This window comes from Chiloscyllium punctatum, chromosome 10, assembly GCF_047496795.1.
Source record: "Chiloscyllium punctatum isolate Juve2018m chromosome 10, sChiPun1.3, whole genome shotgun sequence".
Taxonomy (NCBI): Eukaryota; Metazoa; Chordata; class Chondrichthyes; order Orectolobiformes; family Hemiscylliidae; genus Chiloscyllium; species Chiloscyllium punctatum.
Genome location: NC_092748.1, coordinates 56,248,635 through 56,274,814, shown reverse-complemented (window position 1 = coordinate 56,274,814; position 26,180 = coordinate 56,248,635). Strand labels below are relative to the sequence as shown.

The 26,180-nt window shown below is 39.6% G+C and overlaps 1 protein-coding gene across 1 annotated transcript in view; it reads right to left on the bottom strand.

Moving 5' to 3' along the window:
• dnah9l (dynein, axonemal, heavy polypeptide 9 like) overlaps positions 1 to 26,180 on the bottom strand; it is a 428,305-nt gene that overhangs the window by 352,846 nt on the left and 49,279 nt on the right. The window contains exons 12-19 of the mRNA XM_072579200.1: positions 26,146 to 26,151; positions 18,859 to 18,983; positions 18,542 to 18,737; positions 18,313 to 18,417; positions 13,993 to 14,382; positions 12,188 to 12,520; positions 4,904 to 5,158; positions 1,460 to 1,626 (exon numbers count right to left, since the gene is read on the bottom strand). Of these exons, the coding sequence (XP_072435301.1) occupies positions 1,460 to 1,626; positions 4,904 to 5,158; positions 12,188 to 12,520; positions 13,993 to 14,382; positions 18,313 to 18,417; positions 18,542 to 18,737; positions 18,859 to 18,983; positions 26,146 to 26,151 (1,577 nt within the window). The remainder of the gene's footprint in view (positions 1 to 1,459; positions 1,627 to 4,903; positions 5,159 to 12,187; positions 12,521 to 13,992; positions 14,383 to 18,312; positions 18,418 to 18,541; positions 18,738 to 18,858; positions 18,984 to 26,145; positions 26,152 to 26,180) is intronic.

Sequence of the window (26,180 nt, the reverse complement as noted above, 5' to 3'; positions counted from 1 at the left end):
ATCAAGTTTATGAGACATGATTTCCCATGCACAAAGCCATGTTGACTATCTCTAATCAATCCTTGCCTTTTGAAAGTTATGTACGTCCTGTCCCTCAGGATTCCCTCCAACAACTTGCCCACCACTGACGTCAAGCTTACTGGTCTATAGTTCCCTGGTTTGTCCTTACCATCTTTCCTTAAACAGTGGCACCACATTAGCCAACCTCCAGTCTTCAGGCACCTCACCTGTGATAATCGATGATACAAATATCTCAGCAAGAGGCCCAGCAATCAATTCCCTAGCTTCCCACAGAGTTCTAGGATACACTTGATCAGGTCCTGAGGATTTATTGACTTGTAAGCATTTCAAGACATCCAGCACTTTTTCCTCTATAATATGGACATTTTTCAAGATGTCACCATCTATTTCCCTACATTCTATATCTTCCATGTCCTTTTCCACAGTAAATCTGATGCAAAATATTCATTTAGTATCTCCCCCATCTCCTGCAGCTCCACGTAACTGCCACCTTGCTGATCTATGAGGGGCCCTATTCTCTCTCTAGTTACCCTTTTGTCCTTAATGTATTTATAAAAACCCTTTAGATTCTCCTTAATTTTATTTGCCAAAGCTCATCTCATGTCCCTTTTTTGCCCTCCTGATTTCCCTCTTAAGCACACTCCTACCGCATTTATACTCTAAGGATTCACTCGTTCTATCCTGTCTATACCTGACAAATGCTTCCTTCCTTTTCTTAACCAAACCCTCAATTTCTTTAGTCATCCAGCATTCCCTATACCTACCAGCCTTTCCTTTCACCCTAACAGGAATATACTGGCTCTGGATTCTCAATATCTCATTTCTGAAGGCTTCCCATTTTCCAGCCGTCCCTTCACCTGCACACATCTGCCCCCAGTCAGCTTTTAAAAGTTCTTGCCTAATACCATCAAAATTGGCTTTTCTCCAATTTAGGACTTCACCTTTTACATCTGGTCTATCTTTTTCCATCACTATTTTAAAACTAATAGAATTATGGTTGCTGGCCACAAAGTGCTCCCCCACTGACACCTCAGTCACCTGCCCTACCTTATTTCCTAAGGGTAGGTCAAGTGCAAGGTTTGTGAAGGTAGGTCAAGTTTTGCACCTTCTCTAGTAGGTATACCCACATATTGAATCAGAAAATTTTCTTGTACATACTTAACAAATTCCTCTCCATCTAAACCTTTAACACTATGGCATACCTAGCCTATGTTAAAATCCCCTACCATAATCATGCTATTACTCTTACAGATAACCTTCCAAATTTGTTCTCAAGCCTCCTTGCACATCTCCAAAGGCATGACTGAAGGAAAGTTGGGTACCTTTATGCCAGAATATCACATGGCATGATGACATATGTCTTAAGGATTCATTGTCCTCTGGTACAGAATCGGTGAAAAAAAACATAACTGAAACTACTGCAATAGTATTTCCTTACCTAGTGATCACATGGTTTAGAAGGTGTTCCTTAAATATCCAGCTCCATCTTTTTATTATATTTAACAAGGATAATTTGAGTGGTTTAATGCTGACTTGAAACCATCCAAAAGTGTGGACATCTTCAAAGGCACTAATTTGGACATATAGTGTTTCATAAATATTGATCTAGAAAAAGAAAAATGCAATTTTAAAAATTACACTGTTACAACTTTATTGCTTACCAATATAAATATATTACATGTTTACTGAGGTATGAGTCAAAAAACTTCAGCTGATTCAGATACCAATTTAGTTACTTCATTAAATGTACTGTTTGAGACTAGAATGATTAATGTTGTGATATCTTCAAAAAAAGTGGGCCACATTTATGTCTGTTCCACTTTTCTTTAAGCACTTTGGCAGTAACACTGTTTTAAAAAAAGTGACCCAATATTTAGTTAAATAAATGAAAATATATTGCCATATATGTAGACAAAATTCAAGAATATTCACAAATTAATGAAGTCTATATTCAAGATCCAAAGTATTGTGAATATACTACTTGTACAAAGATCAAGCCTGAGCTTTTCTCAGGCTAGTCACTCAAATTCCCAATCAGAATCATTGATGCTCAATTAGTAATTGCACAACAATATACTGCAGAAGTATAACACTGGTAACTCTTCTAATTGAATGTGAAATTTAGGGTAGAGTTGCAACCTGCCATGGTCGTCAAGTGTCACTTCATATATCATGACAAATTTTCTGGCATGTCATACATTCAGCCCAGCTGTGCTGCCAGTCTGCAGGAAATCAATGTAGTTGATTGATGATTGAGAGGTAACATTTGGTGAGCACACAGGGGATATCTCCACCCCCCCTCCCTTTCTCTTAAATAGTACATCCACCAGTGAGGGTTCACAGTACTTCAGTTTAACTTCTCATCTGAACAACAGGGCTATGTTTGGCCACATTATCACTGAAGTGGGTCAGAAGAAGATCGCTAGGAATTGTTTCAAATCTAAAAGGCCCAGGAAATCAGAGATGACACCAATGTAATAATGAAGGTGCCTCAATACATTGGAACATAGAGGCTTCCGACAAGATGGGCATTGGAATGCTTCAATATGGACCTTTCACTTTGTTGACCTGATTTACTTCTCTACTGTATAATATGTGCGTTGTGCAGCAGTATGAATGAAAACTTTTCCCTGTAAACCCACAGCACCAAAGAATGACAGCAGTGAATTCAAGAAAATGATTTGGATATTTCATTCTCCAAGGTTTGAGGTAAACAACACCTGGAGGCTACGCAGCCTGTAAGACCTTGGTTGTGTTTGTGAATTGTGGAACTTGGGTGAAACTTTATAGTTCAGCTGGCATTACCTTTGCTCCACAGCCATTATTAGGATTAATTTGTAATGTGCAATCACATGGTCAAGATTGCTCATGGCCAGGATTTGTAGTTGACATAGTCAGGGCAATGCATGAGGTCTTTATCCAGAACTCCATGATAACAAATGCATTTATCTGTAATGTGCGAATGTCTGATTAATGCAAGTGCCCCTTGAAGAGACTCACATCGTTCACAAATAGAACTTATTTGCTCAAAGAGTAAAGAGCACTTATTCTACCCACTTTGGGTATAGCCACATCCATTTTTTCATTTCCACTGCCCACTCATGTTGGGGATGAAAGTGACAAAGGTATCACTTCATCAAGAATGTACAGGCTCAGCCTCTCAATTTATAAATCCTCACAAACCTTCATCTTCACTTCAGAATAGTCACTTCAGTATTGTGGCCTGTTAGAAAGGATTCCAGCAAAGATGCACCTAAATTTGGAAGGCAAGAGGTGACCTTGCAAAAGAGAGAAAGGCTGGAGATGGCACAGTAGTTTGCCACTACGGAGTGGACAAGCATTGTTTTCTTGAGGAGACAAGTTTAACAACATATTCAAAGGACAGGAGCAGAACCCAAGGAGAGAGAACTTTCAATAATATCAGCTATCATGGGAGCCAGTCATGTTATATCTCTTGTGCAAGTATTGTTAAAAATTCTTGAACATAATTTTAAAGTTCAAATTTTCTCTTCACATAGAAAGCTATTTCTCCACTTTACTTTATGTCTTCTTGCAAAATACCATCCTTGAATTTCAAAATTTCCAAATTATTTCTCCCATACCTCTGATTCAGCTGCAGACATTAATGTATCAACAGGGAGAACTATGTAGTCAACTGTGTCTTACCTCTCCATGGTATAGAATGCCAATGCAGCCAATTTATGCTTTTACTCATCAAGAAAAATGGTAAGGTCCCAAAATACCCAATACAGTTGGGCCCACAATGACTAATGCCAGGAATGGCAACTTTGTACACTTTTCACTATACTCCTGCATCCTTATACTTGAGTATACGTGACAAAAAATCTAATGCTAACTAGGAGCACAAGTAGGATATTCAACCCCTGAAGCTTGTTCCATCACTTACAAAAATCATGGCTGATCTGATTATAACTACAAACCCACAGACCCAATTATCCCTCATTAACGTTTCACCTCCTTGCTTACTACGAAATCATCTCTCTGCTTTAAAAACATTTAAAGACTCTGCTTACATCAGCCTTCTAGAAATAAATTTCAAATACTTACACCCTTCTCTGGAAATACTTCGCCTCATCTCAGTTTTAAAACCTCTTATTTTTAAACAGTAACCACGAGTTCAAGATTCTTCTGAAGAGAAAACATCTAATCTGTCAAGACCCCTCAAGATCTTCAGCTTCAAACAAGTCACCTCTTACACTTCTAAACTCCAGCCGTTACAAGCCAAGTCTGTCTAACCTTTCCTCCTCAACCTGCATATTTCAGATATTAGTCCGGTAACCTTCTCAGAATTGCTTTCACGCATTTGCATCCTTTCTTAAGATAACCAATACTGTACACAATACTCCAGTTGTGATCTCATCAATTCTGTGTTACTGAAACAAAGCACGATTACATCTATATTTAATTCCCCTCACAATAATTTATAATAATTTATTAGCTTTGCTCATTTACTTGCTGTACATGCTTACTACTGTGATTCATGCAATAGGATACCATTCATTTGTACCCAAGAGCCCTGCACTGTCTATCTGGGTAACATGCTTTTTTATTATTCTTCCTGCCAAAATGGACAATTCCATATTTTCCCACATTATTCTCCACTTGCCAGATCCTTGTCCAAATATTAAGCTATCTACCTATTTCACAACTTACTATAGCAAGAAAGGAGACAATTGATGTTTCCTCTGTAATTAGCAAATACTTAAGATAGGAGGAAGTGAGGACTGCAGATGCTGGAGATCAGACTAGAGAGCGTGGTGCAGGAAAAGCACACAGGTCAGGCAGCATCCGAGAAGCAGGAGAATCGACGTTTCGGGCAAAAGTCTTCCATCAAGAAAATACTTAAGATACCTTATCTTACCTGCTCTCTAAATTGCTCCAGTTGAGGTGGGCACTTTGGAAGTCCACAGTCTGCTTGAACTTCAAGCTCCTCTGAAGACAGTGAACGACCATAGAGGAGAAACTGCCTCATGAATTCTTTTCGGTCATTCATCCACAGATAGCTGTACTTGTCAAAAGAAGCTTGATATTTTATTGCTTTGTCAACAGCTCTTCTCACTTTGTTCATGATCTCTTGACGCATCACAGCCAAATCACTCATTGTATCTATTTCTTGCTGTATGTAGAAATTAAAATATGTTCAACCTAATGCTGTTAATTAGTTTAGAAGAAATGAGTATTTTGTTTGCTTTTCAAAATTCATTATTCAAAGTTTAATAAGATGCATTTAAATGTTAAGTCAACATAATAAATTACTCAAGCTAACCCAGAAACAAACAGTTCATGGAAATTGGTTGAATAGCAGGTGACAGTAAGTATGGAGAATGGTTAAGTACTCAAATTGCCAGAATGTAACCAGTGGTGTCCCATAAGGATCTGGTTTTGAGCCTCAATTATTCACATTATTGATTAATGACTGGAGTAATGACATAAAGAGTCATACATTCAAAGCTGCTGATGGTACAAAGTTCGGTGGCGTTATAGGTAAAGTATATTGTAGTATAAGCGCAGCAGGTCAGGCAGCATCCAAGGAGCTCTTCTTCGGGCTCATGCCCGAAATGTCGATTCTCCTGCTCCTTGGATGCAGCCTGACCTGCTGCGTTTTTCCAGCAACACATTTTCAGCTCTGATCTCCAGCATCTGCAGTCCTTACTTTCTCCTATATGGTAGTATAAAATTACAAAGGGATACTAATGGACCACATGAATGGGCAAAACTGTGGCAGATGGAGTTCATTGTAAGCAAGTGAGAGATTATTCATTCTGGACCAAAAAAGAACAGATCAGGGTACTTCCAAATACAACATAGAACAAAAAAAATTACTACCCAGGAACAGGCCCACCGGCCCTTCAAGCCTGAGCTGATCCAAATCCACTGTCTAAACCTATCGACCAATTCCTAAGCACCTATATCCCCCTGCTCCCCACCTACTCATTCATCTGTCCAGACACACCTTAAATAAATCTACCATGCCTGCCTCTACTACCTCTGCTGGCAATGCATTCCAAGCACCTACCACCCCCTGTATAAAGTACTTTCCGCATGTGTCCCCCTTAAACTTTTCACCTCTCACCTTGAACACGTGACCTCTTGTTATTGAATCCCTCACCCTGAAAAAGCTTATCTCTATCCACCCTGTCTATACCCTTCATGATTTTGTAGACCTCAATCAGGTCCCCCCTCAATCTCCTTTTTTCTAATGAAAACAATCCTAACCTACTCAACCTCTCTTCACAGCTAGCACCTTCCATACCAGACAACATCCTCATAAACCTTCTCTGCACCGTCTCCAAAGCATCTATATTCTTTTGGTAATGTGGCGACCAGAACTGTACACAATATTCTAAATGCGGCTGAACCAAAGTCTTGTACAATTTTAACGTGACCTTCCAGCTCTTATACCCAATACCCCTTCTTATGAAGGTAAGCATACCATATGCCTTCTTGACCACTCTATTCACCTGTGCAGCCACCTTCAGGGTCAATGGACCTGAACTCCCAGATCTCTCTGCTCTTCAACTTTTCCCAAGGTTCTTCCATTTAGAGTATAGTTCGCTCGAGATTAGACTTCCCAAAATGCATCACTTCACATTTCCCTGGATTGAACTCCATCTGCCACTTCTCCACCCAACTCTCCAGTTTATCTATATTTTCCTGTATTCTTTGACCCTCCCCTCTGCTTTCTGCTACTCCACCAATCTTCATGTCATCTGCAAACCTACTGATCAGACCAATAATGCCATCTTACAGATCATTTAGGTATACTACAAACAACAGTGGCCCCAGCACTGATCCCTGTGGGACATCACTGGTCACCTTTCTTCACTTCACGAAACTCCCTTCAATTACTATTCTCTGTCTTCTGTTGCTCAACCAGTTCTTTATCAACCTAGCTAGAATACCCTGCACCCCATGTGACTTCACTTTCTCCATTAGTTTACCATAGGGAACCTTATCAAATGCCCTACTAAAATCCACATATATGACATTTACAGCCCTTCCTTCATCTATCAAGGTGGTCACTTTCTCAAAGAGCTCATTAAGTTGGTAAGGCACAATCTCCACCACACAAAAGCAAGCTGCTTATCACTGATAAGCCCATTCTTTTCCAATTATAAATAGATTTTATCCCTCAGTACCTATCCTTTAGTGGACCAACCCTTTCTCTAGGTAAAAACAATAACTGCAGATGCTGGAAACCACATACTGGATTAGTGGTGCTAGAAGAGCACAGCAGTTCAGGCAGCATCCAACGAGCAGCGAAATCGACGTTTCGGGCAAAAGCCCTTCATCAGGAATAAAAGCCCAACCCTTTCTCTAGTCACCTTCTTGATTCCTATATATAAATAAAAGGCATTGGGATTCTCCTTAATTCTGCTCGCTAAAATTATTTCATGACTCCTTTTAGCCAGCTTGATTTCTCGTTTAAGATTGGTCCTACCCTCCCGATATTCCTTCAAGGGCCATTCTGTTCTTAGCTGCCTGGACCTTATGTACGCTTCACTTTTTCTCTTGGCTAATTGCATGATTTCTCCTGTCATCCATGGTTCACGAATCTTGCCTTTCCTATACCTTGCTTTCAAAGGGACATGCCTATCCTGCACTATCTTCACCCCTATCTTTGAAAGCCTCCCACATATCAAATATGGACTTCCTTTCAAATACCTGTTCCCAATCCACATTTCCCAGATCCTGCCAAATTTTGATATAATTGGCCTTAGCCCAGTTTAGTATTCTTCCCTTAGGACCACTCTCATCTTTGTCTACGAGTCTGCTCAAACTTACAGAATTGTGGTCACTATTCCCAAAGAAATCCCCCAATGCAACTTCTACCACCTGGCCTGGCTCATTCCCTAACACCAAGTCCAATATTGCCCCTTCCCTCATTGAACCATTGACATATTGCTCGAGAAGACTTTCCTGGACATGCCTTACAAATTCTGCCCCATCTAGATGTCTGACACTATGTGTATCCCAGTTAATCCTGGGAAAATTAAAATCTCCCATCACCACCATCCTGTTGCCTCTACATCTTTCCATAATCTGTTTACCTATTTGTTTTTCTACCTCACACTCACTGCTGGGAGGCCTGCAATACAGCCCCAACAATGTAACTGCAATCTTCTTATTTCTCAGCTCTACCCATAATGCCTCACTGCTCAAGCCCTCCACAGTGTCCTCCTTTAGCATAGCTGTGATATCATCCCTGATCAGCAATGCAACTCCTCTCCCCCTGTCCTGTCTGAAGCATCTATATCCTGGAACATTTAGTTGCCAATCATGCCCTTCCTTCAATCAAGTCTCTGTGATCGCAATAACATCATACTTCCAGGCACCAATCCAAGCCCTAAATTCATCTGCCTTACCCACTAAACTCCTTTCGTTAAAGTATATGCATTTCAGGCTGCCAGTTCTTCTGCTCTCTTCAGGTGTTCATCTGCTCTCTGCCTACTCTTCCCCTTGGTAATGCTGACTTCATGATCCTTACAGTCTTTCATTTTACCTCACTGTCTACTAATCTTCTAGTATAAAGAGTATAATAGTATAAAGTTAAATACATTGGCTGTCTAAAGACACTTGGGGGTTCAAATGCATAGATTTGTAAAATATCACAAGCAGGTGCAGAAAATAATCAAGAAAGCTAATGGAGTGCTGGCCTTTATGTTTGGATTGCAGGAACATAAGGATGCAGAAGTTATGCTGCAGTTATACAAAACATTGGTTCGACTCCACTTGGAGTAATATGAGCAGATCTGAGCACCACAATTTAGGAAGGATATATTGGCCTTGGAGGGAGTTTAAGGATGACAACTGGGCTTCAAGGATTAAGTTTGAGGAGAGATCACACAAATGAGGTGTGTTTTCTCTAGAATTTAGACGGTTAGAAGGTGATCTGATTGGCCTATTGGCAGACCTTTCTCACTGCCTTACTGATCCAGCATAAACAAGGACCAAATTCCAAGCTTTCTGGTTGGTAATTCAGATCAAGCAAGTATCCACATGGATTGCTGATTGAAAATCAGATTACTCACTGCAACAAGGGATCATAGTTTCAGTTTACTCCCCAACCTCTCTGACGCAGTGCAACAGAATTTCAACATATAGGTGAACTGGGAAAATCAGGTTGGTCATGGATTGCAAGGAATGTCTGCAAGATGGCTTTTTGGAGCAGCTTGTGGTGGAGCCCATTAGGGAACAGGCAATACTGGATTTAGTGGGTGCAACGAGGCAGACTTGATAAGAGAGCTGAAGGTGAACGAACCCTTTGGAGGCAGTGATCATAATATGATTGAATTTACTCTGCAATTTGAGAAGGAGAAGATAGAATCAGAGCTAACAGTATTACAGCTGAATAAAGGCAACTACAGAGGCATGAAAAAGGAGCTGAGTAGAATTGACTGGGAGATGAGCATAGCAGGAAAGACAGTGGAACAGCAATGGCTAGAGTTTCTGGGAGTAATTCAGGAGACACAGCACAGATTCACCCTGAGGAAAATGAAGCATGGGACAGGGAGGATGAGGCAATCACAGCTGACTGGGGAGTTAAGGGATAGCATAAAGAGAAAGCATAATGTGGCAAAGGGCAATGGGAAATCAGAGGACTGGGAAGCTTATAAAGACCAACAGAGGGCAACAAAAAAAAATAAAGAGGAAGATTAAATATGAGGGTAAGCTAGCTAGTAATATACAGGAAGACTATAAGAGTTTCTTTAGATATATAAAGGGCAACGAGAGGCAAAAGTGGACATTGATTAGATTACTTACAGTGTGGAAACAGGCCCTTCGGCCAAACAAGTCCACACCGTAACCCACCCATACCCCTACATCTACATCTACCCCTAACCTAACACTACGGGCAATTTAGCATGGCCAATTCACCTGACCTGCACATCTTTGGACTGTGGGAGGAAACCGGAGCACCCGGAGGAAACCCACGCAGACACGGGGAGAACGTGCAAACTCCACACAATCAGTCGCCTGAGGTGGGAATTGAACCCGGGTCTCTGGCGCTGTGAGGCAGCAGTGCTAACCACTGTGCCACCATGCCGCCCACTAATTGGACTGCTGAAAAATGACACTGGTGAGATAGTGTTGGGGAACAAGGAAATGGCAGTGGAACTGAATAATTACTTCTCATCAGTCTTCACGGTGCAAGACACAACTAATATCTCACAAATTCAAGAGAGTGAGGGGGCAGAGCTGAGTATGCTAGCCAAATACAAGGAGAAGTTGCTAGAAAAACTGAAAGGTTTAAAAGTGGATAAACCACCTGGATCAGATGGATTACCTTCCAAAGTTTTAAAGGAAATGGCTGAAGAGATAGTGGAGGTATTAATGATGATCCTTCAGAAATCACTACAGTCAGGAAGGGTCCAAGAGGACTGGAAAATTGCTAACCTGACACCCCTGTTTAAAAAGGGAAAAAGGCAAAAGACAGAAAATTACAGGCCCATTAGCTCAACCTCAATCGTGAGTAAGATTTCAGAGTCCATTGTGAAGGTTGAGATTTATGAATACTTGAAAGTGTTTGGCAAAACAGAGTAAAGTCAGCATGGTGTCATCAAGGGGAAGTCATGCCTGACAAATCTGCTAGAATTCGTTGGACAGGTAACAAACAAGTTAGATGAAGGAGAACCAATGGATATTATCTGCCTGAACGTCAAGAAGGTCTTTGACAAGGTGCTGTATAGGAGGCTGCTAAGTAAGATACAGGCTGGCATGAATAGAAGATTGGCTGTCTGGCAGAAAGCAAGAGAATTGGGATAAAAGGGTCTTTCTCAGGATGGCAGTCAGTGTCAATGGTGTTCCAGAAGGCTCATTGTTGGAACCATAACTTTTCACTTTATACATTAACAATCTAGTTGAAGGAACGGAATGCATTCTGGCTAAATTTGCAGACGATACAAAAATAGGTAGAGGGACAGGTTGTATTGAGGAGGCAGGGAGGCTGCAGAGGGACTTGGACTGGTTAGGAGAGTGGGCAAAGAAGTGACAAATAGAGTACAACATGGGAAAGTGTGAGGTAAACTCGCAGGTTGAATTGGTTGTTAGGAAGGCAAATGCAATGTTGGCATTTATTTTGAAAGGACTTGAATATAAAAGCATGGATGTACTTGTGAGGCTCTTTTAGGTTCTGGTCAAACCCCATTTGGAGCATTGTGCCCAGTTTTGGGCCCCATATCCCAGGAAGGATGTACTGGCCCCGGAGTAGATCTAGAGCAGATTCACAAGAATGGTCCCAGGAATGAAAAGCTGAACATATGAGGAACGTTTGAGAATTCTGGGTCCATACACGATGGAGTTTAGAAGGATGGGAGGGATTAAATTGAAATTTACAGAATACTGAATGGCCTGGTCAGAGTGGATGTTGAGCAGACGTTTCCATTAGTAGAAGGCACAGCCTTCGAGCAAAGGGAAGACCTTTTAGAACAGAGATGAAGAGAAACTTCTTCAGCCAGAAAGTGGCCAAGCTATGGGATTCATTGCCACAGAAAGCTGTACAGGTCAGGTCACTGAGTATATTTAAGATGGAGATCAATAGGTTCTTGATTATCAAGGGTTACAGGGAGAAAGTGGGAGAATGGAGTTGAGAAACGTATTAGCCATGATTGAATGGCAGAGCAGATTAAATGGGCAGAATGGACTAATTTCTGCTCCTTTGCCTTATGGACTTATAACCTAATGTTGTTGTTTCCCAAAGTCATTCATACTGCAACTCTATGTTCTCCCCTTTCTATTTTCTTTACCGATTAAGTATTTTACGGCCAAGTCTCACTTCTGAGTCAGCAATTACTGTAATGGGTCCAAGCTGCATTCTACAAATATGTGCACATAATCTAAAGATTACCTCAAAGCTGTACTAAGGGGTGCTGTGGTATTGGTAACACCATGTTACAAGTGAACTGTGTACCTGTCTGCCCTCGCAGATGATACAGAAGATACTGTGGCAATATTCAAATAAGTTTTTCACCAAAACAGATAATCTGATTACTTATTGTAAGTGGGACCTTGATGCTATATTACAAGTGACAACCTTTCAAAAGTACTTCTTTAGCTGTAAAACATGTACAGTCATCTTGACACAGCCAAGAACCTGGCTAAGTACAAATTACTTTCTTTGGCTGAAAATAATCTAGTGAAATACCTGATAGGTGCCAATTCCAAGATGTTTTGCTACTCTTTTTACTTTAGAACCCATTTTGTATACAGCATTTATTGATTCTTCTATGAGATCGCAAAAATTGTTCCTCTTTTCAAGGTCCAAGGGAGGATTGAACGACAATTCACACCCATGAAGAACCAGCTGCACTTCAAACTGAGGTGGTGATTTGGGCAAAGTTTCTGTACATTCATTTAGATATTGAAGAAAGGATTTAATGGTCATGTAGAACCCGTCTAAAATTATGTGATCAATGTACTCAGCATACACTTTCCACTCATCAGCTTGGTCATCTGCATAGAACAGGTGAAGATTATCCTGTAAACATGGGAAAAAGAAATTCAATTTTTTTCACAACATAAGCAATGGTTAACCTCTGCATAGATCAATTGCAATTCTATTCTAGGTATCAAGATACAGTATATATAAAAACAAATGTGAGAAATTCATATCTCAATAAAAGTTAAGCAATATTTTACTGTTAAACTGTTTGACTGAAATCTAAACAAAAACAATTCAATGTTTCAAAATGAAGGTAATTTAAGATAACAATTTGCCAGAAAAAAGACAAGTCCACCCAAGTTTTTTCTAATTTACAACAACTCAGTTCACCACAAATATTTTAAGCCTGGCTTTTATTTCTTTAAAGTTACATTGGTTGCAAATATTTAAACATTGTTAGCACCATAACAATGTGAATTTAGTTTGAAGCAAAACTTTAACTTTTTAATCTAAAATACAAATTGGGGTAGAATGGTATGTAGTTTTAAAACAAATGTCCTATCAATTTGCAGAGGGAAAAATGGTGCATATTTGTAACTTAAGCATCATTTAACTTACAAGTTTAGTCTCAGTTTTTAAAAAACTTAAATAGGTATAAGCTGGGAAGTTCAGATTTAGTGAAGAATGGCCTGATTTAAAATTCAAAATTCCAGAGGGCATTTTCATAAAATGTATTAAATTATGGACTTCAAATTCATATGCTTGTACATCCTACACATGACAAGTCCTTGGGTGGAATTTTATGATTCCATATTAGCAGTTCTGCAAACAAGGAGACCTGTTCATTTTCCAAGGTGGTCATCATTCTCCACCTACCTAACTATAATTTTTACCTGGGCAAATGAGGTTTGGGGTGCCCTTTCCACCACTGAGACCCTAAAATGGGCCAATTCATAGTCATTTCCTGCCCTAGCCACAACTCAACAACAGTAGTAGGTAAGTCACCCAGACTCAAAACATTAGCTTGCTCTCTCCACGGATGATGCCAGAACCACTTTGATTCCCAGCACTTTTAATTTGAGGCAGACTAGGCACTTCTAGGACCTTGAATTTGTATGATGTATGGCAAGAAATGATCCAACAGGGTAATGCTTATCTCACAGGACGGCTTTAATGAGGAAATGACTTGGGTCCTATCTATCAGATTGTTGATAAGACCAATCCTATTGTACTTGAAACTGTAGGAATACCAATGCCTATGTGAAACTCATTGAAACTATGAAACTCATGAATGAACCTAAGGTCCCCACTTTGAACAGATTGCATTTTCGAAAGACTACTGGATCATAACAAATAGCATGACCCTTCAATCATTTGTAAGAGACAAGGTCCTGGCTCTACCCAGACCATATTTGCAAATCCCAAAACATTCTGATATTAACCAGAATTTTGAGTTTGACCTCATTCCAGAATAGGCCATCATCTCTTTAAACTGCTGCCTCCAAGCTCTCTCCAAACAATGATGTCAGAAACCTGACTTTTACATTAAATGGACTTAAATCTCTAACCTCAACCAGTTGGTGAATTGATTCTCCTCCATCTTGAATGAATTTGTAATATTTCATCATTTTCTCTTCCTTGTCAAGGAACAGTGTTGCAGAGTCATATTTATTATGCAGAATAAACAATGCATAACTCCAGTCTTGTACAATTGAATGAATTGTCTCTACATTACATTTGATTTTCTGCATTCTACTGTTCAGATCTTGCATCAGCTGTCTAGTCTGTTGGATGTATTCCCACGAATCCTCTGTTTGCCATGTTAAGGTTTCTGTGGCAGGTCTCAACTGTTCATTAATTTTCTTTAATTCATGTTCAACAAGTGGAAATTCCACTTCCAGTATGGAGGCATATAGTTTATTGTAGATGTCAGTTATCAGTTTCCAGTTTTCAACACACTATCAAAGAAACAGACTTGCAAAAATCAAAATTCATCTCATTTTAAACATTTTTATTGTACAATGCAAATATTGCCATGATAATAGTTTAAATAATGAAAATTTAAACTACCTGGCTGGTAGAATTTAATATCTGTGCAAATTACGTCAGCTTCCTACTGTTATTATTTAGTGTTTCTGATTTGCCCTTTCTACACAGGATTCCTATTTCTGTGAAACATCACATTTGAAAGTTCAAAATCTGTGTTTTGTATTAGTATTTCATAACATTTCATCCTAATGGCAGAAATAAAAGTCTAAAATCTCTTTGAACCCTTCATGCTACAGTGTACTGTGTGTGTTATGACAGAAAAGCAGGGTTCTACAAGGACTACTTCCATAGGTTTTTTAGTCAATGGGAAGGAGCAATCCTTTCAGTTGACCTTGAACAAAGTTATCCAGAGATCTAGCAATGCATATTGTGTGGTTTCTCTCTTCCCCAGTTGCAGTTTAAGTCAGATGTCAAGTCAAAAGGATCTCCAAGTCAATTGTCCATGATGTCAGCTAGAGGAAGAGCTGCTCACATTGAAGGAATTACACAGCAAGTTAGGAAGCTAAAATCAACTCAAAACCACTTTAGATAGAAAAAATAAATGATGATTAGATTAAGATAAATGGCTTAAATATCAATAAATCATATCTTTCAAAAAGAAAAACAACTAAGGCAAATTGTGTTTGATCATATCATTGAGCTTTTTGATGAGGTTCATATCTCCAGAGGATGATGAAGAAGTGTCATTAAATTAATTTGATAATGGGGCTGGGAGTGAGGATTCTAATCAAGGAGAATCTGACAAGTTAAAATAAAATGCAGACAATAATACAAGGCAGTAACAGGTAATGATAAGCAGAGTGTGACAGGAAGGGTCACAGGGTATATAAGAGTACACCAGCAATGCATTCAGATTAAGGGGAAATGGTTTAAAAGAAGGCTTTTTATTTAAATGCAAGCATTATTCATAACAAGAAACTCATGCAATTGGTACACTGAGAAATAAATGAATATGACACAATAGGGCATAATGGTGACAAGACTGGGAACTGTACATTGAACAGTCTTGATATTTCAGAAGAATACGCAGAAAAAAGAACAAGGTAGACAGTTCTGTCAGTGATGGATGTGACCAATGAGAAACACTCTTGGCTCAAAAAATCAAGATGTCGACTCAATTTAAGTAAGATAGTGAGAAAAGAGTTACTGATGGGAGTAGTCTGCACTTCCCTTAACAGTAGACACAGCACAATATTGTTATGAAGGTGTAGAGGTGTACTGTACCTTTAAGAGAGTTGAAAAGCAAGCAAGGACTGACAAAGCACAGAGAATCCTGAACAAGATAAAAATGTAACACTTGGTCAAAACAAATAGCAGCAGCAAGGTTGCTGGGAAACAAAAACAAATTCAAATTTGGCCAGTTTAAATTATGCCCCAAGATACCAAAATCCAATCAAATTTGAATTTAATATTTTGGTAATATTAAAACCAATGAAACCATTTAATGTTCTGGGGGAGAAAACTGGACATTTTGAACAGTTAAGAGGAGAACTGCAAAAGACCAACAAACATAGACTGCTAGCTAAAGAACGCTCTGAAAGGTACGTGTCTATGGGGTGTCTGCACAGTAGAACATCGAAGCTGACCTGAGGAACATCTACAAAGGAGAATCAGCAAAGCCGACTGGTTTTGAAATATGATTTATTTTTGTAAATCTTACTCAGGATTTACTTCAAATCAGACTAGTATTATAGAGGCAGAAGGTAGGTTTAAGAGAAATAGTTGTTGGTTTTAATATTCTCTGTTGGAGAATAAAGAATTAAAGGATAAAGTTGTTAATTTTTACTTTAAATAGTGACCTTGGGGTAGCTCTTTGCCTCTCAAATTTTAACATTACAGCATGAGGTAAATCTTTTCTGTGTGGCTGGTTTAAATTAGCAGAGGGGTTTACCCTGTGTTCTAACAATATATACCCTCAAAATATAAATAAAGCAGACTTCAGAAAGGTATTGCAGTAACTGAGGTGACCTTAACCTTCATCTAGACGTATCAAACAGACAAAGGAGGTTTTGAAGACAAGCTCAGAGTGTATTCAAGACAGTTTTGTAGAACAATATACTGACCAACCAACCAGATAATCGGCTATTTTAGATCTGGCAATGTGAAATTGAATAGGATTAATGAATCAACTCAAAATAAAAGGTGGGGCTGTTCTCCCTAGAGAAGGTTGTGAAGTAAAAACAGAAAATATTGCAAGCACTCAGCACATACAGCAGTACATATGGAAACAGACGGCGATCATGTTTCAGGTCATAAACTTCTTTCAGGAAGGTTCTATTAACAGGTCATAAACTGAAATATTAACTCTTCTCTTTCTCCTACTCCACATGTTCCCAGGTCAGCTGAGTGCTTCCAACATGTTCTGTTTTTATTTCAGATTTGCAGCATCTGCAGTATTTTGTTAGTGTATAAGGATGAGAGAATATCTGACAGATTTAGTCAAAATCATGAGGGGTATAGATGGAACAGAGGGAACATGTTCTAACTGGTGGAATGGTCAAGACCAATTTAAGGTGATTAGTGAAAAGAAGCACAAGTGATAGGAGAAAAGCTTTTTTATGCAGTAAGTGGTATCTGGAAAACCAAATCCAAGAAGATAGTGGAAGGTATTTCATCATGGTTTTTAAAATGGACTTGGATAAGCACCAAAAGGAAAACAAGTTGCAAGACTTTGCAAAATGCAATGGATTCAGACTAACTATATTGTTGTTACAGAGAGTTAGCGCAAGCTTGTTGGGTCAAATATGCTCTTTTGAGCTCATGATTCCTCAGATTCTATGGTTCCTTGATTTAGTATAGTTTATGGTTTGTTCAATTTGGGAGAGTTTTAGGATCCAGATTGTTGAAGGAAGTTAGAAATACATGACACAAACATAGATGCCACATTCTCATTACTCTGTTTTTATATCTTTGAGCAAAATAAAAGTACTGAAGTAAGCACATTTAAGTGGATTAAGCACTTAACAGACATTCACCTATGTAAATGAAATTTCAGTGCAGAAATCCTTCCTTCATGACTCCCAGTGCCTTATACATCATTTCAGTAAATTAAAAAGTTAACATCATGAACTACAATCCCTACTTAGAGACAGTTTTCAACAAACATCTGACCCCATTCCTTCTGCTTCACTTACTATTTTAGCCAGAACAGCAGTTTTCAACATTTCAGTTGACTGAACAGCAGTTGGAACACAAATATTCCAACCAGCATGCGTCAGTAGAACAACACAACTGATTGAGCATTCCTTATGAAGCTTCAACATTGAAAATCACTGTGGTGCATTAAACCAGCAACACAGCAGAAGAACATAAACAGAAAAATACGAAAGCAGAACAATTCATGTAAATAAATCAATTGGAGGACAAAAGATCTACTGAATTATATGGCTCCATGTACTATAGCAGAAACATATCAGGATTAAGAGGAGTTTGATACATTACTCAACCTTTAATTTTGTGTTATCAATGTCATACCAATTCTTTGGGATGCTCCTAATCATACTGTTTATTATTATCACATATGTGGAACAGGACAAAATACAGGCAAGTCAAGCTAAGAATTGATTAAATATAAAAAAAGGTCTTTGTGGAAAAATATTATTACTTTGCTCTGGGAAGATAATTCAGACCATTATTGCATATGGCAGCATCAAGCAGTGCCACAACAGTCGTGTCTTTTCCAACAAAGTTGACTGCAAATTGTGTCAACTACTTTACTCAAATTGTAAACAGGTCAGACATGTTAAAAAATATTAAAACATTTTGACTTTCAACAAAAAAAACATATATTTGTCTTACAAACTGTGTATGTGAACATGTATAATAATTCATATATTTACCATATCAAGAATCGCTCTTTTTGAATACAAATGTAATGCTATATCTGCGATATTAAATCCTTTCAGCAACCCAAGGTATTTGACCTCACGAAGCACAGATGAAAGCTGAGTGAAAATAAGTAAAATGTGATTCAGAAATGGAATCATCTCTCACAGAAGATATAATATCCATATTGTAACCATGGCTACATACAATTTTAGGTTCCAAAACTGGAAAAAAATGTCTTACCTCAGGGTTAAAGTTCATAGAGTATAAACCAGATTCTTCATTCCATTTGAGAAATGGTTGATTCAAGTTTGCCTGACAAACAGCATCTAGACTTTCTATCCACAATGAGTAGATTTGTTGATCATAGTTATCGATCAAAGCTAACATTCTGTCACATTTCTGGAAAACTAGATTTGCTTCCTTTGTCTGTAGACTTCTACAAACATACCAAGCATAAAAAAACAAGTTATTTTAAAGAACTATAATTATAACTAAAAATAAACTATAATATGAAAAATATTTTGTTTTAAAGTAATAACTTTTAAAGCTATATTTACTGATGATTAATGTGTCTGAATTGATTTCTCTGACTTAATATTCTTTCACGAAGCTCTTGGGACCACTTCAGGTTGCCTGCTATCACTGGCATATTCTTATGCAAAACTACATTATTCATCTTCACCTGCAGGAAGATGATGTCAAACAGATATATAATCACCAAAAGCAATTAAAGTGACACAGTCAAACATCTGTTCAAAGCATGTTCTATTAATACAAACATTACCAACAGAAAATAATATTGAATTTGCGAATAAAATTAATTACATTTGAACAATCAACATAGTATTTCAATTCTTCAATATTTTCATATATTAAGATCTTACTGTTAAGAAATTTTAGCCTTCATGGCTTGAACTTACCTTGGACAAAGTCAGAAATCACACGACACAAGGTCATAGTCCAACAGGTTTATTTTATTCACCTGACAAAGAAGCAGTGCGAGAAAAGCTTGCGATTTCAAATAGACCTGTTGGACTGTAACCTAGTGTTGTGAGACTTTTGACTTTGTCCACCCCCATCCAACACCAGCACCTACCTCCACATCATTACTTTAGACAAATGTGAGCGCATTGTCAATTGCTACAAGTCCAGCACTGGCCATTTTGCGACGTTTGGCATTTTAGGAAACAATTGCTAACAACCATGGCCTCTGGAAGCCAAATTTATGGAGAGACATTAGAAGAGATAAAGGTAAACAAGAAGTTCAGCTTGTGAAGAGACCATAGAGAAAACAGAAGCCATTGAATTTTGCACATTCTCAAACCACTGTCTTTATTTGCAGACAATGCACCAGAGATGTCCATACTAGCATGGAGCTCCTGAACTACACTTAGCAATATTCAACAGCATTGAGCATAATGTTGCAACCCATTGTCTTATGAGACAGAAATCTTCCATGATGACAGTGGCAGTAAATATCAGTTATTGTTTAAAAACAGAGAAGTTTTCTGCAAAGTAAATTTCACTAAGTCCTGAACTTTTTCTTCTGAGAAAGGTGCATTACACAGCATATGCAGCAAAGCTTCCCCCATGAGTACAAAAGTCTCTATTGAAGGCACTTGCAAAGATAAGTCAACTTATTTTGTAGTTAACAATGATGCTATATGCTTGCTGTAGATAAGGGTCAGGTTATTATGGATAAACCAAAGTTTGACACCCTTATCTCCATTTTCATCAAGTTTCATCTTGGCCTGTATCCATTGTATGCTTTGGCATCACAAGTACTAAGTTTAAATACTCCTGAAATGTTATGAGGATTTCTGCTCCTACCACCCTTATAGGCAGTGAATTCCAGATTCCCACCATCCTCTGGGTGAAAATGTTTTTCCTCATATCTCCTCCAAACCATTTATTCCATTCATTATATCTATGCACCCTACCCTCTGACCCTGGTCATTGACAGGGTAAAAGTCTCTTCCTGCCTACTCAATCTGTACCCCTCACAATTTTATACATCTCAGTCATATGCCCTCTCAAACTCTTCTTTTCCACAGAAAATAAACTCCTTTCAACATCCTGCCAAATCCCCTCTGTATTCCTTCCAGTGCTTTCACATTCCCTCCTATAATGTAGATTCCAGAACTTAATGCAATACTCTAGCTATGGCCTAACAAACATGTTATACAGTTCCAGCATAACCTCCCTGCTCTTAAAATCAATGCCTCAGCTAATAAAAGTAGGTATACTAAATATTTTCTTACCACTTTATCCACATGTTCTGACACCTTAAGGAATTGTTGGGCATGAACAACAAGGTTCATCTGATCCTTGGTGCATCCCAGGTTCCATTACCTATTCCCTTGCCTTGTTCATCCTGCTTAAGTGCATTGTTTCATTCATCACCTTTCCAGGTATATTCAGTGCTTTGTATACATGTAATGTCAAAAAGTTTACCTAATAATAATGAACTATTTGAAGAAATTGTAGAAAGGCTACACAAGGGCAATGCAGCACATATACCGAATTGGATTTTGAGATCATTGGTGAAGCAGCAGTACTTGCTAGTGACCTTGAAGAAAACTGCTCAATGATGTATGATCTCCCTGGCATGGACTTTCTTTTTTTCCCAACAGAATCTTAAATCTGCTGCCAACTCAAAGGAAAGTTTAGCAGCAGTGATCCCAGCATGCAGCGTAAGCAGCTAGGCACACAATGAAATATTCTTATCAATCGTAATGTTGGTGATCAAGTTTAATGATCAATAAGAAACTGGTCCAAACACAGCAATGTTATCTAAATGGAGGATGGTTAACTGCAGGGAGAAAAAAAAAAATCAGTGGTACTGCATCTGTAAAAAAAAGTGCTTCATTGCCATCAGAGTTAACAATAACAATGGTGCTGCAGGCTAACCTCACACCATATTCTAAGACAACGAGTTTTCCTATCATTGCAGAGGCAGTTTTGAAGGTCAGCACTGGGATGGGTTGGGGGACACAAGATAGAATATTAAGAGGGTAATTAGCTCTGTTATGGAATTGAGCTTACTCCGAATAGTAGACTCGCCAAGGTGAATATTGCTATTTGAGTGTACGGTGCAGATGAAAATTTTCCAATGATGCACTGGAACCTGCTGTGTCAAGAGTCCAAAAACTCTAAGACTTTTTATTAAGTTTCATAATTTGACATGAGATTGAAGTACTCTTGCTTCCTGAAGCAAGATGCATACCATTGCAACTATTTCATGGACACTGATGGAACTGTTAGCTTGGTGGTTGCTGGTCCTCGTCCATGGTGCCACTGCTACTTCTCCTCATTGGCCAATCAGCAGCAGCCACACAGCAAGGTTATCCATGGGCAGTGCAGCTCAGGTATCCCACCATCAGAATCTGGTCAGTGTACACATTGAATGTGGTTTCCAGAGGCTGCTCCATCCTTCACTGTCAGGAGGTTCGCACCTTCACTAAGTCCTTCAGATTCAAAGGTTTGGAACTATATTTTAAGGCCACTCAGATAGCGATTGTCTGCACTGCAATGTCACTCAGTCAATTATTATACCCCTGACCCCTGGAGAAATCTCACATCAATATAAAACAAGGTTGACTGGCATCCTAGCAGAGGTTCTGGTCTAGGCAGTCAAGTAAAGAAGGGAATCCTGTTCCCAATGGCGGAAGGTGGAGACTTCCCAGCAGATCTGAGTGGCCTGGACTGAGGTTAGCAAGTACATCAGTGCCCATTCCTCATAAGTGTATGTGGATTTTGTGCAGGAAAAAGAGAAACAATATCCTGCACTCTGCAAAGATGTGGCACTGTCTATGAACTGCAAACTGACACTAATAGAGGCATCACTCAGTGTAACTTTGCCAGTTCACAGGCATGTCACATAAGGTAGCCACCTGCAAGTGTCAGTACCACATGGAATGCATGCACTGAAGGATTGACAGTCACTTCATTCTATTATACTTCATATATAGGGGAGAATGAGGGAGCTCTAATCATGCTCATAGTGATCATACACCAATCACAACTGGTTTCTGTCTGCACACAAAGGGAGGGTGCAGGCACAATCTAGTGGAGGAGTAACAGATATTTGCATCTTCATCTCTTTTGTGAAGCAGACTACAGAGCTCATAGGACAGGACTAAGAGTATACATGTGCAGACAGATAGGACTTCTCAAGGTAGCTGTAAGTAAGTCTCTTGTTCTAAGATATGTAGATAGCGCAACACGTTTATTTACATAACAGACTATGTATTTGGAAGTTAAATGTTTCTCTTTTCTACTATAGGTACTAGTAGGAGATAGTGAGGCCTGCAGGTGCTGGAGATCAGAGTCAAGACTGGTGCAGGAAAAGCACAGCAGGTCAGGCAGCAGGAGAATCAACGTTTCAGTCAAGAGCCCTTGATCAGGAATATAGGTACTAGTGGTTCACAGAAGCAGTAGATTAATGGGAGGATGGCTCTGGAACCTCAAAGGAGACATCGGCACAACTGCACCGTACACTAGAATAGCAATATTCACCTTGGTGAGTCCACTATCCAGAGTAGGCTCAGAGATTACAATCAAGTGAGCAAATCACTGACACAGGTCCACAGTCATTATAGGAAGCAACATTCAACTTATCTACGCTTGGGTAATGGCTGGAGATCAGGCACCAATTACATCTCATACTGAGAATGTGGCTCTGCATTTGGCCATAAGTAACATGTTGAATATGCAGAGACACATAGGGACACACCAAGCAAAGGTGCCAGATGCTTCTTGAGTAAAAGATGGGGAAAACTGTGTCTCTATACTACTTTGGTGGTGAGTTTCTCCATGCTTTTGCAGCTAAAACAATGGAAGTTTTCCACCTCTTCAGGCTAAAACATAAAATTTCCACCTTCAGTGGCCTATTAAACAATTCCTCTTCACATTAATGGTTTCACCAAACGAGCTTCTCAGCCTGCAGATTCAAAGCTGAATCCTGTTGTCATAGTGACCTTCCCTTGATGATTCATGCTGTTGCAGTGCTGTGAATAAATCTCACTACTTTACAGTTTTAATAAATATTCCCATACACTTTAACAGCTTTGTTATCTGTGATTTTAATAAATTCCTCCTGCCTCCACTACAGTTTCAATTATGCATAGCCCATTCTTACTGTGGCCTCAATGGTCTCTTTTAGTTCCTTAGAACATAGAAAAGTACAGCACAGAACAGGTCCTTTGGCCCACGATGATGTGCCGAAATTTAATCCTAACGTCAAATATAGTAACTTAACCTACGCACCCCTCAACTCACTGCTATCCATGTGCATGTCCAGCAGTCACTTAAATGTCCCCAATGACTCTGCTTCCACCACCACAGCTGGCAACGCATTCCATGCATTCACAACTCTCTGCGCAAAGAACCTACCTCTGACATCTCCTTTATACCTTCCTCCTAATATCTTCAAACTATGACTTCTCGTACTAGTCAATCCTGCCCTGGGGAAAAGTCTTTGGCTATTGATTCTGTCTATTCCTCTTAATATTTTGTTTTCCTCTCTTCAGGTCTCCTCTCTTCCTCCTTCTCTCCAGAGAGAAAAGTCCGAGCTTATTCAACCTTTCTTCATAAGGCAAGCCCCCCAGTCCTGGTAGCATCCTGGTAAACCTTCTTTGCACCTTCTTCAAAGCCTCTGTGTCTTTCCTATAGTGGAGCGACCAGAACTGGACACAATATTCCAAGTGTGGTCTCACCAGGGACTTGTAGAGCTGCAGCAAAACCTCACAGCTCTTAAACTCGATCCCCCTGTTAGTGAAAGCCAAAACACCATATGCTTTCTTAACAACCCTATCCACTTGGGAGGCAACTTTGAGGGATCTGTGTACTTGCACACTCAGATCCCTCTGTTCCTCCACACTGCCAAGAATCCTGCCTTTAATCCTATATTCAGCATCCAAGTTTGACCTTCCAAAATGCATCACTTTGCATTTATCCAGGTTGAACTCCATTTGCCATTTCTCAGCCCAGCTCTGCATCTTGTCTATGTCACGTTGCAGCCTGCAGTTGCCCTCTATACTATCGACGACACCTCCAACCTTAATGTCATCTGCAAATTTACTAACCCACCCCTCAACCTCCTCATCCAAGTCATTTCTAAAAACTACAAAGAGCAGAGGCCCAAGAACAAAGCCCTGTGGGACTCCACTCAACACTGACCTCCAGGCAGAATACTTCCCATCTACAACCACTCTCTGCCTTCTGTCAGCCAGCCAATTCTGAATCCAGATAGCCAAATCTCCCTGTATCCCATACTTCCTGACTTTATGAATGAGCCTACCATGGTAAACCCGATCAAATGCCTTGCTGAAGTCCATATATACCACATCCACTGCTCAACCATCATCGACCTATCTTGACACCTCCTCAAAGAACTTGATAAGATTTGTGAGGCATGACCTTCCCCTCACAAAGCCATGCTGACTGCCTTTAATCATACTATGCTTTGCCAAATAGTCATAATTCCTATCCCTCAGAGTTCTTTCCAAAACTTTGCTGACCACAGACGTAAGACTGACTGGTCTGTAATTGCCAGGGATTTCCCTATTACCCTTCTTAAAAAGAGGAACGACATTCGCCTCCTTCCAATTGTCCAGTATGACTCCTGTGGAGAGTAAAGTTGGAAAATATTCTTGCCAGCAGCTTAGCGACCTCCTTTCTCACTTTCTGGAGCAGCCTAGGATAAATCTGGTCTGGCCCTGGAGACTTATCAATCTTAATGTTTTCCAAAATTTCTAGCACATCAACTTCACCAACCTTGATCTGGTCAAGACTGTGTCCCAGCTTCTGTAAGTTTTCATTTACAAGTTCCCTTTCCTTGGTGAAAACTGAAGCAAAAAACTCATTTAGGGCCTTCCCCATCTGCTCAGACACCACTCACAAGTTCCCTACGCTATCCCTGATCGGCCCTACCTTCTCCCTGATCATTCTCTTATTCTTCACGTATGAGTAAAATGTCTTTGGGTTCTCCCTAATCCTTATTGCCAAGCCTTTTTTGTGCCCCCTCCTGGAACTCCTCAGTCCAATTCTGAGCTCCTTTCTAGCTAGCCTGTAATCCTCTAAAGCTGTGCGAGATCCTTGCTTCCTCCACCTTATGTAAGCTGTCTTCTTCCTTTTGACGAGAAGTTCCTCTGTTCTCGTCATCCCAGGTTCCTTAATCTTACCCCTTCTTACCTGTCTCAGAGGAACAAATTTGTGCATCACTCACAATAACTGCTCCCTAAAAAGTCTCCACATGTCTGAAGTGCCCTTTCTGTGGAACAATTGCTCCCAGTCTGTACTTCCCAACTCCTGTCTGATAGCGTCATGATTTCCTATTCCACAATTAAGTATCTTCCCTTGGTAACTGCTCCTTTCACTCTCCAAGGCTATGCTAAATGTGAGGCAGTTGTGATCACTTTCACCAAAGTGTTCTCCCACCACGAGATCTGACACCTGTCCTGGCTCATTGTAGAGCACCAAATCCAAAATGGCCTCTCCCCTCGATGGTCTGTCTACATACTGAGTGAGAAAATCCTCCTGAACACACCTAACAAAAATGGCCCCATCCAAACCATCTGCACTTAGGAGGTTCCAGTCAATATTAGGAAAGTTGAAATCACCCATAACAACAACCCTGCTACTTTTGCATTTTTCCAGAATCTGCTCTCCTATGAGATCTTCAATCTCTCTACTGCTATTAGGGGGTCTGTAGAAAACCTCCAATGTAGTGGCTGTTCCCTTGCTGTTCCTAACTTCCACCCATACTGACTCAGTAGACAAACTTTCCTCAACAACCTTTGTTTCTGTAGCTGTGATGCACTCTCTGATTAGCAATGCTACACCCCCTCCTCTTTTTCCACCCTCCCTGTTCTTTCCA